The 14684-nt window shown below is 43.8% G+C and overlaps 1 protein-coding gene across 2 annotated transcripts; it reads right to left on the reverse strand.

Annotated features, from left to right (window-relative positions):
- Positions 1 to 1134: 1134 nt before the first annotated feature.
- Positions 1135 to 13263, reverse strand: chrnb3a (cholinergic receptor nicotinic beta 3 subunit a). 2 transcript variants are annotated; one of them, XM_018738273.2, is made up of 7 exons: positions 13009 to 13263; positions 7235 to 7386; positions 3938 to 3982; positions 3450 to 3559; positions 2694 to 3118; positions 2233 to 2501; positions 1135 to 2052 (listed from the first exon to the last, which is right to left on the reverse strand). In XM_018738273.2, the coding sequence occupies exons 1-7, from the start codon at positions 13064 to 13066 to the stop codon at positions 1918 to 1920; spliced, it is 1194 nt and encodes a 397-aa protein (XP_018593789.1). In that variant the 5' UTR covers positions 13067 to 13263; the 3' UTR covers positions 1135 to 1917. The 2 variants fall into 2 exon arrangements, with proteins under 2 accessions (XP_018593789.1, XP_018593788.1); XM_018738272.2 differs by having other exon boundaries at positions 2233 to 3118.
- Between the last annotated feature and the right edge of the window lie 1421 nt (positions 13264 to 14684).

The following is a 14684-nucleotide window of genomic DNA, read 5'->3' on the forward strand; positions in this document are numbered from 1 at the left end:
AATGAGAAATTAAGATGCAGTCTGGAGATGCAGGGGAAAGGGGGTATAGAATGCCAAATGCCTTCATGACAAGTGGTGAAATATGAATAAATTTGCAGAACCTCCCTAATGCTGTGACTCAAAGATTACAATTGTCATTATTTAAATTAGGACTGAAATTAGGATAACAATAACAATATTGATATAACAGGAATAGGAGAATGGGAGGATTAATCAAGCACAGAAACCAGCTGAGGCTAGCGCAAATCAGCCTCACAAATAACATATCGACTAACGCTAATAATTTCATTTGCGCTGTTACAAAACACATAATTGTGTCTGCAATATTTTACTCCTGATCTCGCTACCAGTGGCCTTTTAGCTGTTCAAGAATATTTGCTGCCATCTAGTGCCGGAACACAACTATGAGGCTAAAATAAAAGTAACATGAGTGTCTAAAATACATCATCTCCTGAATGTACATATAAAGTGTACAAAAAAAGGTTTGTGACGAGTGTTAGGCCAAGTGTTTCAAAAGTTCACCATTAACATCTAGGCACTTCCGAATTCGGCAGACGAATGACTGGTAAATCTCAACATAAATACATTTTCATACATTTTTTCTGTGAGAAGGGGATGCAAATAAGGCTGCCGTTAGGTGTGCAGTAACAGTCCATTAATGCAAACTCTTTCTGTGGCCTCAAGGTGCAAAGGCACAATCAGTGTGTTCCTGAAAACAACCAGGGAAACAGGCATATTTGAAAGCACCTTAAAAGCTGCCTTTTTATGAAGAGCCAGATTTTCTTTTACAAAATCCGTTTTTGAGAATAAATTTGCATTTATCCATTATCAATGACCAGTTGATAAGCATAAGCTCCCCGCGGCCTGGAGCTGTCTGGGAAGCATTAGGTGTGAGGAAGGATACAACCTGGATGAGATATAATTCCACTGCAGGGCTATCACTCACTCACTCACACACACACACACACATACATATACACACATACACAGTCACTTACATATACACACACTAAGAGCTATTTAGAGTCACTAATTTAACCGAAAGACACCTCTTTGGATTGTGAGGAAACCAGAGAACTAGTGGAACCCCATGTGAACACAGGAAGAACATTTAAACACAAAGACTGAGCCATATTTTAATATTTTCTTACCCAAGTCTCCTGTGGCAGTCTGTGCTTTATCTAGATTTACAGTTAATTAATGCTCCATGGTATTCTGACATCAAAAGCTGTGCGCAAATTAAGAAGTACACAACAGATTTTAAATTGACAAAAGAACATGCAGTGATTATGATTACTAACTTTTAAAATAGATTGTTACAGTTTTTTTCAATAAAACAGGATAAGGTATACCTGATGGTATAATTACATGTGGAATGATGTCATAGATATTCAATGCCCACGAGTGATGGAATAAACACTGAGAGTCACTTGTCTCCACTGCTGATAAGTTAGTCTGGTTCTCCTACCAGTCCAGTGCTGTTTGTGGTCTCCATGGTTCATGGGCAGCAGCACCCCCAGCCAGCACGTACTGGAAGAACTGGTAAAACGTTCTAAACGCTGACCATGGTGACTGTAGTATTGCCAAGTTTCAATGAGCATGATGTCACAGTGTCACTTCGAAAAACAGCCAGTCAAATCATTGTTTACATTTATGTAATAAACTTAAGGTTTCAGAGTACTTTCTATGCATGTTTTTTTTAACGCAGATTTAAGATGAAAGCAACAGCCAACGGAATCTGCTCCCCTCTGGACATTACTGTCAAATTCAGTTAAAAGCTAACTAGAGGATTACATGTTGGCTATTCAGAGATTAATTCTAAATGCTTAGGGTACAGTGAAAACATCCATACATCCCACAATGTCCAAGGTGATTACAAAGATTACGATTATAATGGATTTCTTGGGAGCAGAAGGGCTATGGAGGACTGCTCAGGTACATCTGCAAGGCAGGAGTGAAGATGAAGATGGTGCCTAGGATGGACACTGTGAGGAACGCCCACAGGAAGATGCGATCCAGCACCTGGGCCACAAATTTCCAGTCCTGGACCACCTGCAACACAGGAGGGCATACAACGTGAGTAAAAAAGGCTAATGTGAGTAGATGTTCATCAAGGCTAACGACTAAATATGGCAGAAATAAACTCATTTGTGGTGTGGAAAGTCATGGTGAACACAATACAAATGCTACATGACTTGGCTTTAGGAATCGCCCTACAGAGGGGTTGTTCACCTCACGGATAAAGTGTTCCTTCTTGATGTGGTGCGAGATGTAGCGCACGGAGGTCGTAGCTTTCTCCAGCATGGTCAGCCAGTCGCAGTTCTCTTCCTCCTTCCTGGCTTGAGCTCGCGGTTGCTTTTTGACCCGCGGTTTCAGCTCGGGGCTCCGCAGTTCGACATCTGCATGCCGGTAGCGGTCAGCGTGGCCACGCATGCAGAGCAGCCTGGGCAGCCGCTGCAGGAAAAGGCTCTTCACCCAGGGTGCCATGGGGTGGTAGGTGGCTGATGAGCGATGGTGCACGTTAATGACAAAGACGGTGACGATAATGGAGAAGGTGACAAAGATCATGATGAATAGGAGATACTCGCCAATTAGTGGAATGACCTTGGAGGAGGAAGGGATAATCTCCTCAATGACCAGCAGGAAGACAGTGAGGGACACAAGGACAGAAGTGGAGAGGGAGAGCTTCTCACCCTCATCAGATGGCAGGTAGAAGACCAACACAGTAAGGAAGGACAGGCCCAGACATGGGATGATGAGGAAGAGTGTGTAGAAGAGCGGCAGCCTCTTAAGGATGAAGGAGTAGGTGACATAGGGGTAGGAGTAGAGTCCATCTTGGCGGCTACCCTTCATTCCTGTAGCATTGAGGATCTCCCACTCTCCATTATCAAAGAAGTCCTTACGGTCCACATGATCATCCACCAGGACCAGGTCTACCATGTTGCCATCATAAGTCCAAGAGCCAAACTTCATGGAGCAATTCTGCCGGTCAAAGGGGAAGAAGGTGACGTCCATGGTGCAGGAGGACTTGTAGCTGGCAGGTGGAGTCCATGTGATGGTGCCATTATACTTGATGATTGCCTTGGTCATTAGGGAGCCCTCAAAGCGTCCATCAGCACTGAGGAGAGACAGATAACAGACCGAGACAGACTGAGGAAATGTTTGGAAAGGAAAGATAAGGTAATGATAGTGACAGTAAAAAAAAATGAACTAACACTGAAAAACAGTTCATTCTCAGACGAACAGAAAGCATGCATTATGCTGGAGTGTCTACGGAGAGATGTATGTGTGACTGTGCATGTGTGTGTGAGTGCTGCTGTGTTAAAGTTTAAACTGTATATTCAATTTTTTTTTAGGATTTTACAAATGGCAAGAAGTGCAGGCACATCCAGGGAAAGTTTAAAAGCAGAGTAAAAAAGACTGACAGATGCCTTTTGCAAGGGACTCACTTCTCATACAGCACAATGTCTGGTAGCCAGATGGTCTCTGAAGGGACACGGATAGAAGTCACTCCACCGTAGTCCTCAGGGTTCCACCGTAGTTTGTAATCAGTCCACTCCTGGAGATGAAAGGCACCTGAAGTCTGCAAATGTCTCAAAACTAGTTATTCTGCCATTAGCAATGCACTGAACACTTTCTCCCAATGATGAGTTCTCCTACAATGCTCATCCTTGCTGGACATTTCTGAGCTGACTGTGAAGACTCAGCGGCTAATGGACAGTTTTTGGCACAGCTACCTGTCAGTGAATCATTTCTCATTTCTCAGTCCAGACCGTACACGGCCACCCTGGTACGATTCAATAGCTAAATGACATATGGCATGTAAGGATCATGAGAATGCTAAAAATTGTGAAAATGATGGGTGAACAGTAACTGCAGCTGAGGAGGGGAAGAGGCAGAGGAAGGGGGATGTTTCGATGCTTGAAGCCCCACCTACCTGCCACAGCCAGACGTTGGTGGTCATAAGCTGGTTTTTCTCATCCTGGAAACACAGAAGAGAGAGGGGTTACGGTCACTCAGTTGTGGCTTCTGTACTCACCAGCACCAACAGCCAGATCAGAAACGATAGCCCCAGTCACAGTTCGCATTGTTCCACTAAACATTCACAGAAATGTTAGTGTGACGAGAAAAGCTGGCAATAATCAGGTGATTAAAATGGCACACATACAAACAGAGAATTTTTTATGAGAATGGTTAAAGAGAGGGACAGAAATGGGTGAAGTAGGACAAAGTCATCTGGATACACATATTGGATTATCATTGTCCTTTGAGACCACTTCTGTCACTGTAACTCAATTCCAAGAAACCAGATCAGAGAAATTAATTTAATGCATGTTTCACAGTGGAATGCATTGTCTTTTCATCTGAGTATTAAGTCAGGATAAAGCTTGCTGTCTTAATATGACGTTCACTTTTTAGGCATAGTTTAAGAGCTTTTACAGTCACCAGGGAAAAGCAGTACATTAGACATTAGCAAAAATCCATCACATTGATTTGTAGCTTGACCTTACTAAGAAAGTATCACATCAACTACAAGATTAAATAAAAGAGTCAGCACTGCTTGGTGTAAACACAAGAGGGTAGTAGAGTCCCTTAACTGAAGAGCAGGTTCCACCACAAAGACATGGTCGCGAAACGTAGTGCTAGCCAAGTTAAGAAAACAATCAGTCCAATATTTTTGCAATAACCAGTTTTTGGAGAAGTGCTTAATGCTGAATAAAGAGAAAATCAGTAAAACTAAAACAACAACTTACAGTAAAAAGAAAAATAAGATATGATGGTGGCACAGTGGTAGCGCTGGTGCCTCAAAGTGTCTGAGTTGAGGGCTCGAATCCAGCACTGGCCAGGTTTTTATTGATCATCATTCAACAGAGTTTCGCATATGTACTGGAAAAATTAAAGCAAAAGCTGAGTCACTGACAAAAAAAAATGGTAAAAAATAATTAGGGTTACAGGTTCACAGTTTTAATCTGTAAATGTTTAGAGAATTCTGTCATTGCATTTTATTGTTCAGCAATTTAGAGGGATTAAACTTGACTAAACTGTTCTTACTGAGTGTTATTTTTTGACTGAAGCAATCAGTATGACAGCAATAATCTGTATTCAAGTCTGCCCAGCTGACATCGAGGTGAGTATCATTGAAAGTCTAGTTTCCCAAGGCCTCTGTGATTGCCCAAGTGATTGAGGGCACTAAATAATGACCTCGATCCAGCTGTTTATCTCTAAGACACTTGTTTCCAGAGCGTTGCCAGTGAGCGAGCCAGTCTTCCCAAAAGCCTAATGGCAGCTCAACTACTTCAAAGACTTGAATTGGAGCAGATCAACACCAACAGCTGCTTTTTTGACAAGCGACTGAAGTGACAGCAAATCCTTCATCTCCCACGCGTACACATGTCCTTAAATTCCACCAATAGGGGCAGTGGAATGTTGGCACAGAGAGCGTTTCAGTTTTCTCCCGCAACATCTTTTGAATGAATGTCAAAATAATTATTACTGTTTAAATTCCTCTGATACAGAAACATGAACCAACATTCTTCTGGTAACCAGTGGGTCCAAGTGCCACGAAGCACATTAGTACTGCACCCTTCAGACATCCATTTTACCACAAAAGCAGCTGGTGAATTAAGAATGTATAGGACAACCACTGTCACAATAATGGCATCTATTAAACAAATGCAGATTAATTATGATGTAAAAGTTGCGATGACACATTTTTTTTTTACATAGCTTGAGTCAAATTCTGCATTCGAAAAAAAGTATTTATTCTCTGAAAATTAATCACTGAAAGTAGCGCGAGTGATTAACAGCTCTGACAGAAGTCTGTGCAGATATTCCACATTCTCCCTATATTTGCATGTGTTTCCTCTGGATGCTCTGGTTTCCTTGCACAGTCCAAAAACATGTTTCAGTTGAACAGATAACTCTAAACTGCCCTTAGTGTGTGAGTCAGTGAGTGTGTGTGATTGCCCTGTGATAACATGAATAAAAAATAGTCCTCAAAATGGAAGAAATAAAAAGTGTATGTGCCCTGCACATCAAGACAGTTTTAAGATGCTTTCAAACATGCTTGTTACCATGATTGTAATCAAGGCCACACTGGTTCTGCCTTTCCACAATCAGACCCCAGAAGCTGAGAAACAGCTGCATTAATGAACTGTTACTGAGCACCAAAGTCGACCTTATTTGCGTCCCTTTCTCACAGTCCCGACAAGGGCTGAGTTATGGCGCTGAGAACTGTGGGCCGGCACACGGGCCCGGTGAGTGTGTTTCAGCACAGCGGACAGCTCCGCACAGATTCACAGCAAGCTTCTGCTGGGTCCAGCTTGAAGCCTCCATCCATTCGCCAGGCCCCAGCCCTTCCTCGTCCACCAGCATGGATGGCACTACCACGTGCAGCCCCTGGGTTGATTGTCTCCCTGACAAAAAGTAAGCATCCAATCTCTTAAAATTACCATGAATCAAAAATCTGCCCATCCCACAATATACTTAAGCCTGTCATAGTGTGAGAGTTCATACTGGTTTCCTGGCATGACTTTAACACGTTTTATTCATTTTTCTCTTACTATATTAAAGTTTACATATACTATTATAAGATTACATTTGCTTATTTACATGCTTAGCAGACACTTTTCTCCAAAGCAGCTTCCAATAAACACTATGTAGTGTTACCAGCCCACACCACTTATTCACCGTGGTGACTTACACTGCTAGATACACTGCTTACAATGGGTCACTCATCCATACCATACCCATCAGTGGAACAGACTCTCTCTGTCACTGGCACACTGTGGGTGAACCTGAACAGTATGTCTTTGGACTCTGGGAGGAAACCGGAGCACCCAGAGGAAACCCACAAAGACACAGGGAGAACATGCAAACTCCACACAGAGGGATCAAACCCACAGCTCTAACCACTGCATCACCTGCTACGTTCAGGAAATAAATAGAACTATATTTACCTTTTATACTTCACACAATTTTTTACTTTTTTCTTCCCTATATTTATATGAACATACAGTATGTAATATTATATAAACATCTGTAACCACAATGTAATGAATTTTTATAACTATGTCTCTGATACGATGCATTTTGTCTCTGACTGTTTAGCCCAACCCTCTCCGGAATGACACCAGGCCAATTACCCTGCAAAATACCCTCCAGCCTTTCAGATACATGAACCAGTCCTCGTGGGGGTAAATCCCGAGTCCACAAACGCAGGCCCAGTCCTCACCACATCCACCAGCTGGGAGATCTTGAGTCCGAAGCGGACGGTGATGGTGTCGTTGGCATGCAGGACAGGCCGGACCCACTTCTGGTATCCCCGGAAGAGGTTCCTCAGGAGGGCATCTTCCATATCGGCCAGAGACAAAAACTCATCTGGGGCTGCAGCATGGGAAGGAAGTTAGAGAGGTGGAAGAGTGGAAAGCAGGTCAGAATAAGCCGCCAAAAAGACTTTTGAGCACCTTTTCATTAGCGGCAAACCTTTCACAATGGCTCCACCAGTGAATAATCAGAAAGGAGAGAAAATGTGCATTATGGGAACTGCATGCCAGTGGGAAGACTATAGATTGATACTGAAACAACACACACAAAGAGCTGCTTATCTCTTCCTTGTGCTTTGTGCGCCTACAGGGTAACAGGTTTCTAAATTTAGAAGAGAATTCAGTCTATCATTACATAATGAAGGAATCTGCGTGGGGTTGGGGGGGCTCGTGCAAAAATGAGTGAGACGGCAGGGGTGTTTAATGACTGGAAGCGAGTGAAGATGACACAAGAGAAAGACTCCACAGAAAATCAACTCCAGGCTCCGGGGATCTCTATCTCCAGCTCCGTGGCAAAGTGCGTCCCGGTGAGCAGAAACACTTAACATTCCGCAGCTGTGTTTTTTTGCTCGCTGTTCCATTGCTGTGGCAGTTTGAACAGCACAGTGTCAGGGAGCAAATGTGCGGAACATCAGACGATGAGAACAAATCTGGTGGAAGCCTCAGAACAGTACTTTAAAAGGCTTCCTCTCCAGAGCGACTTCTTACTGTTACAGCTGAAGACAAGTAAGAAGATGTGAACACAAGCAGAAGGCATTTATATAAACATCTGAAGATGTCTAACATGTTAAAACTTCTTAAAACATCTAAATTCCCAAATATCAGTCATTTTATCCCAAATTAAATATTTATACATTATAGCTCAACATTAAAACTGAAAAAAAAATTCATAAAACTATTATAAAGAAATGGACAGCAAGTGGTGTAGTGTTTAAGGGTGGTACCTTGAGCTTGAAGAACACAGATCTGAATCTCACATCCTACTGTAATACTCACGATCAAGCTACTTACCTTGAATTCCAAAAAAAATTCACCCTTAACATATGAATCATTGCAAGCAACTTAACATTTTAAGCTGCTTTGGAGAAAAGTGTCTACTAAAGAAATAAATGTAAATGATGACATTGTCTTGGTTATACTGTCTCATAAAAAAGTGTGAGCTGACAGTACTGAGATGCTAATGAAAGACAGCACTGTGACACATCCTGTGGATGTGCTCATTAGGGGCAGGCAGACAGTACAGCCAGCACCACCCGCCAGTCCGCTGGCACCAGCTCAATGCTGGCTCCCAGCCCCCACACCCGCCGTAATCAGCTCACAAAGGCAGTCCACCGCCATGCCGGCCTGACGCCAGGCGGCCCTCTCTGAGCCCTTGCTTCACTTTGGGTTCATACCATGTCCACAGCAGCCAAGATCATTCAGATGTCCAAACAGCGATTTGGCACTCACTGCAACTTTATCTCAGTAGCCAAAATTGGTAAATCTGTCTGTGTGTGTGTGTGTGTGTGTGTGTGTGTGTGTGTGCGCATTTGAATGTGCACCGAAGTGCGAGCAGCATCAACCTGACTTGTCGTGCACGCGTGGAGATGGAAAGGCATCCTGGTGTGGTTCGCGAGGCTATCTTTTCATAACAGAGACACACGCACAGGCTTCCCATAAGCCTATGAATGACTCAGTGCTGTATAGCTGGTGTTCCTCACCGCCACAAAACAAAGCTCTTCTGCGGAGGACTTTAAAGATGTCATTTCCCACAATTTTCCTACCTAAAACTCCCCGTTTTCAAGGAACAAATGAAAACATGTCATGCTTGGGGCAGGTGTTTGATGACTGGACTGAGGAACACTGAGCAGTCTTCCCTGGTACTACCCCCTGGAAGAGCATCTTCAGGACCCTCTCATATGGCATCACAAAAGCATCACATTTGTCTTTCAAGAACGTCAAAAGGTTTTGTCATACACTTTAACAGCAATGACAATACAAATGTTCTGTTTGACTTAGAGTTGTTGTCATGTGGAGAACATCCTTGCCAGAAACCAGCAACTTCTTGTCCTGAGCAGCTAAAAACAGACGTACACCCATATGTAGCACAGCTGAGATCCCCAGTTTGAGGCTGGTTGACCAACACTCAGCAGGTCACTGGGTACATGGAGAACAGCTCCAGAACACAGAGCAAGAGCTGAGATGTTCCAAGTTGGTGATGTTGCTCATCTGGTTATTAGCAAAAGGGGAATACTGTCAATTTATCATTATTAGTTAATACCCTTGAAAATTCATATTCTTATCCATTCATTCTATTTGTCCATTTACAGTAACCACAAGCCAAACTCTGGTTCATGGTGATCCAGAGCCAATCCTGAGACACATAGGGCATGAGGCAGCATAGGCCCTGAATGACACACCAGTCAATGGCAGAGCAACCAGTCACATACTGTACACTGGTGCACACTCACTCGTTAAAGTCAAAAGTCACAGAGACATTGTTAATGCACATATATTTCTCAGTAAGGACACCATATTTGCTGGATGTGAAAAAAGCAGTCAGTAAGTCAGTGAGCGCTTGCACTGAGATTTATTATGATATGTCCTTTAATTAGGGCCAGAGCCTGGTTATGGAGACGGAGGTCTGTAGGGCACCATTTACAGAGATGACTTATAGTTGGTGACTTATTCAGACAGTCAGAACTGCTATAAGAAAACAGATCAGGGAAGTGACACAGTGCCTTCTGGGAATGGACTACTATGAAAACATCTTTGCATGACAGGATATGCTGCTTACCGCTGCTTCGTCTGCTACCCCAATGGAAACAGTCACAACAACTCAACTCAATAATGAATAAATGCATGTTGAATGGCAGGACCATGGCAGTAGTGGGAGTTTACAGCAGAACAACTCCTTCCACAAAAATTATGTGAATGTGTGTGTGTGTGCAAGGATGAGTCAAAAAGTATCCACAGTATTAAAAATGTTGTCAGAAGCAAATTATAGTTGACGTATAAATGTAAGTATTTCACATTCATTTATCCATATGTAAATATGGATATATGCATGTACAACATATATATATATTATATATATATAATATATATATATAATATATATATATATTCATACATAAATACTGTGTGTGTGTATACTGTATGTATGTATGTATGTATAGATATATCTAAGCAGTCAGCAATGCTTATACAAATACATATACATATACATATACATATATAGACGCACGGGGGGTGTGGTGGCGCAGTGGGTTTGGCTGAGGCTCGCTGTGTGGTGGGTCTGGGGTTTGAGTCCTGCTTGGGGTGCCTTGCAGTGGAGTGGCGTCCTGTCCGGGGTGTGTCCCCCCGCCCCCCTTTGGCCTTGCACCCTGTGTTGCCGGGATAGGCTTTAGTTTGCTGCGACCCTGCTCGGAACAAGCAGTTGTAGACCTTGTGTGTGTACATATACACGCACAGTACATACCATCTCACTGATCAGATATCATTAGGAAAATACAGAGGGAAGCATATAGTTCCATAAAACATAACAATCACATTGGCTAGCAGTTGTACTAGGAATATGGGCACTCACCACAGGGATGGAAAGTGGCTTCCCGTACACTTAAAAGACTGACGGACAGCAGTACAGGAAGTGGAGTGAGTGCATTATCATGTTGTGTGCCATAAAACACTAGAAGCACCTGCAGAGCCCATCATCGATCCAAGGAGCATTTAGCGACATCATTTCAACGGAAGCATCTGTGGCAGAGCACTGCAAAGTGTGCGCTGTCATCTTTCACACAAAATAAAGTTTGACGGAGCAGAGTTCAGGCGTGCCGTGACCGTCAAACCCCCAGGAGTGGGCAAGCAGCACCACACTCCATGCTGGGAAACGATACACAAATTCACTTCTCACAAGCTCCCGTGAGCCCTGGGTGCTGACAGTTTGGAGGAAATTTCGCCAAGCAGATCCCACGTGGCTACTGACCTCATCCCAGGCATCATCCTAGGGCGTACACTCCTGCACACCTGCCAAGCGTGGTTTTACCTTCGTGCCTGAGGAGATCAAGCTTATTAATTCAATGCCCACAAGCAGTTATATACACAAAATATGGCATCTGACATGAGGCCTTCTCAGTAATGAATCGAAGTGTAACACGTCATCTTTTGAAAGCACGAATACTGAGTCACAGCTGCATCTGGGGAACTGCTATACGTCGGTTTCTGTAACTGAGGAAAGTTCCAGAAAGAAAGGTTGAAGAATTTTTTTCTCTGAACATGTTTAATGTTTCCTGCAGAATTCTATCTATTTCTGACGGCAGGCCTTCGAAATAAAATCCGCACCACAATTTAACCTCAAATGAAAATTGGCAGTAATCCTGCCAGATAAAAAAGGTCAGCATTTATTGTTTTATAATTATTTTTTCTAAGTTTGCTTTGGAAAAAAATAAACATTCAGACCGTCCCCAATCGAACTTCAACTTGAAGAGCAAGCTGTTCCCAGAGTGGCATTTTTGAATAATAGGCAATTTAAAATGTGTAAAATTCAAAATGTCAGTGTAATTAGTACAAGAAAAGAAATTAAAGGAGAGTTGACTGTTAATCGGTACATTATCATATATCATATAATTTCTCTAATCACACCAAGCAACATCTGTACTTTTACTAGAAATGTAACTATTATAAAATCTCCATAATAAAAGCATAATCAAGACAAAAGGTGGAAGTAAGCAACATTTTGGGTTTCGCTGCAGATTTCTCACAATGAAAGCTGCACATCTTAATTGCAGGCGGCCGCTGATAATGAAACTGATGGGTTTAAATTAAAAACATGCTACAGTAAGGACAGGCATGGCAGCCGCTTAGCTGCCACGTCACTCTCTTCTGGAAGGATTTCTCCGGGACATTACACTGTTGATGTAACTAACTCATTGCATTTTTCTGTGAGATGTACGTACGTCGTTACGGAGAAAAGCGTCTGCTAAAGGAGTAAATGTAAATGTAAAGGTACGCTCACACGCCGGTCCCCATCCTGACTTGAGAAAACTGATGTATGGATGAGTGACCCATTGAAAGTAGTGTATCTAGCAGTGTAAGTCACCACGGTGAATAAGGTGTGTGGGCTGATAACACTACATAGAGTTTATTGGAAGGTGCTTTGGAGAAAAGCGTCTGCCAAGTGAAAATGTAAATGAATAAATGTAAATGAAGCCGCATCTCTATAAGAGATCAGCGGGACCAGATGAAATCATCACCCAGATCTGCGCATCATTCAATGCTCATCCCTGTAATCGAGTCGTTGCTGCACAGGTGTCTCAGGTGTCTCAGGTGTCTCATCCAGGTCTCCTCTGCGTCCACCGGCCTTGCGGTTGAACCCAGCCTGGCTACAGCCCCTCCAGGTGGGGGCGCCACACACACACAGCTGTCCGATTAATCGCTGCAGCGACTCATTACTACAATAGACCTACTGCGCGTTCACGGAGCCGGAGCCATGTGGGGATTTGACACTTAGTTAAAGCAGGTGTTTAAACAGGATGGTTTTCCGGCGATGCCGCATATTTCCATTGGTCGAGATGCGTATAAGTAATGAAAGGAGTTTGAGCGCGAGCTTCTCTCCTTAGTCAAGCGGTGTTTGCACCACGAGCTCAGGAGTTGAGGAGGCGCAAACATGCCAGTTGTGGGAGGACGCGGAGCGGGACTCACTCACCCTCGATGATGGCCGAACACAGCGAGAGGGATGCGAGCAGCAACGCCGCCAGCTCCATGGTGCCTCCTTCCAGCAGGCTCCCCTTCCCGAATCCCGGGCTGTGCCGTCCACCCTCGCTCACTGTCCGAGTCCCTCGCCGCGGAGACAGGGCAGAGCAGCGCCCCGCAGCACCATGATCATCGTCGTCTCCGCGAGAGACCGAGCGAGTCAGTTGCGGCTTGCGGAGCGCGTGTCCGAGCGTCCAGGACAGGAGTCACCGCGGAGGAGGAGGTGGAGGAGGAGTGGCGGGAGCGGCGCGGGACGCCGGCGGGGGGGGGGGGGCTTTCCCCAGGCACACAGTGGCGGAGGATTCGCGGAGAACGCTGAGAGATGGAGATGACGGTAGAGATGCAGGGGAGCGCGAGGGCCGGCGCTAAAGCGGGAAAGCGGCTGCGCGAGCCGTGCGGCGCGAGGAGAGCGCGCGAACGTACAGGAGCGGGCAGCAGGCGCCCGCGCGCCTCAACCTGACGTTCGTTTGCGCAGCACAGTGTCGGTGGCGATAATCTACAGCGTCAGAAACAAGTGCTCTCTGGAAAGTTCGCTTTCCTAAGATCGCTTCTTTCTCTATAAATCTTTCTTTAGCCGACACCTTTAACTTGTGTTAATGCGCAAGGAATACAACACACGACACGGGTAAAAATGTTGTGCCTCGCAGGAGAGCTCATGTAGCTCATGCTGAGAAGTTCTAGAAAGCTCTCCGTTATTCCTGAACTCATTTGAATTGTCGTTCAGTTCAAACGTTAATTTCTGTAACGGAAGAAAGTTAAACACATGTTACCTGCATATTTGTAGAGGGACCTTCTGGCGTGGAGCATAATAACAATAAAATGCACTTCCTCTCCAAATTTGTACTAGTAATCGGTCTAGATGCCATAACTTCGTGAAAAACAGTATTTGGGTTGTGGTTTAATAGGAATAAAGGGAAATACTTTTGAATAGTTCAAAAAAAAAACAACTCCAGTAAGCTAGTGTCCTGTGGCTTGAGTAAAGGTATTCAAAGTGGTATCAAAGTGCCCAGACTGGCCTTACATTTAAAGCACAATTGTCACATGTCAGATGTCTCCAGGAATATCCTATAAGGACTTACTGGAGTCAGGGAGATACTTTTTTTTTTTCTTGGTACACGGAAGACTTTAGTACTTGTAGACATACAGAGGGCTATTTATCGCCATTGAGAGACACGTCAAGGTCCTGTTCCCATGTGTCCGTCACTGCATCGTAAGGACAGGTTTCAACACTTGTCAAACAATATTTGAAGGTCAGTCCCCTAGAAATATTGCAGGGAGTTCTTACTGTACCAGTTCAGGGTGACAACCTCTATCAAGGCTACAACAGTAGTAGGATTTGAACCCAAGGCCTTGCAAAGTCACAGCAATGAATGCTATATTACGTGTCTCTTGCACAACCTTCTCTCTTGGAGGTCTTCAAGGTTCTGTGTTGCGTAATGTCTCGTTGTATTTAATCCAGATCTTTAATTTTCATTTCTCATTACTTTTAGTCTCAGGTAAGATCTTTCACAAGTCCTGCTCTGCTTAAGCGATTTAATAGTTTTTTTTTTTTTTTTTTGGAGGCATGAATTTCTGTTGAGCTAAAGTGGTTAGTTTGGATGGAGGGTGAATTCAAAGAAAAATCTCCAT

The sequence above is a fragment of the Scleropages formosus genome, chromosome 16 (assembly GCF_900964775.1).
Source record: "Scleropages formosus chromosome 16, fSclFor1.1, whole genome shotgun sequence".
Lineage (NCBI taxonomy): Eukaryota > Metazoa > Chordata > Actinopteri > Osteoglossiformes > Osteoglossidae > Scleropages > Scleropages formosus.

What these genes read in the sequence shown, in the direction of transcription:
- chrnb3a (XM_018738272.2), bottom strand. Translation starts at nt 13,066, where the DNA reads ATGGAGCTGGCGGCGTTGCTGCTCGCATCCCTCTCGCTGTGTTCGGCC. An exon ending in TCTCCCAGCTGGTGGATGTG is followed by an intron (nt 3,983 to 7,234) that starts GTGAGGACTGGG and finishes CTGTGTTTCCAG; the next exon opens with GATGAGAAAAACCAGCTTAT. An exon ending in CCAACGTCTGGCTGTGGCAG is followed by an intron (nt 3,560 to 3,937) that starts GTAGGTGGGGCT and finishes TTTCATCTCCAG; the next exon opens with GAGTGGACTGATTACAAACT.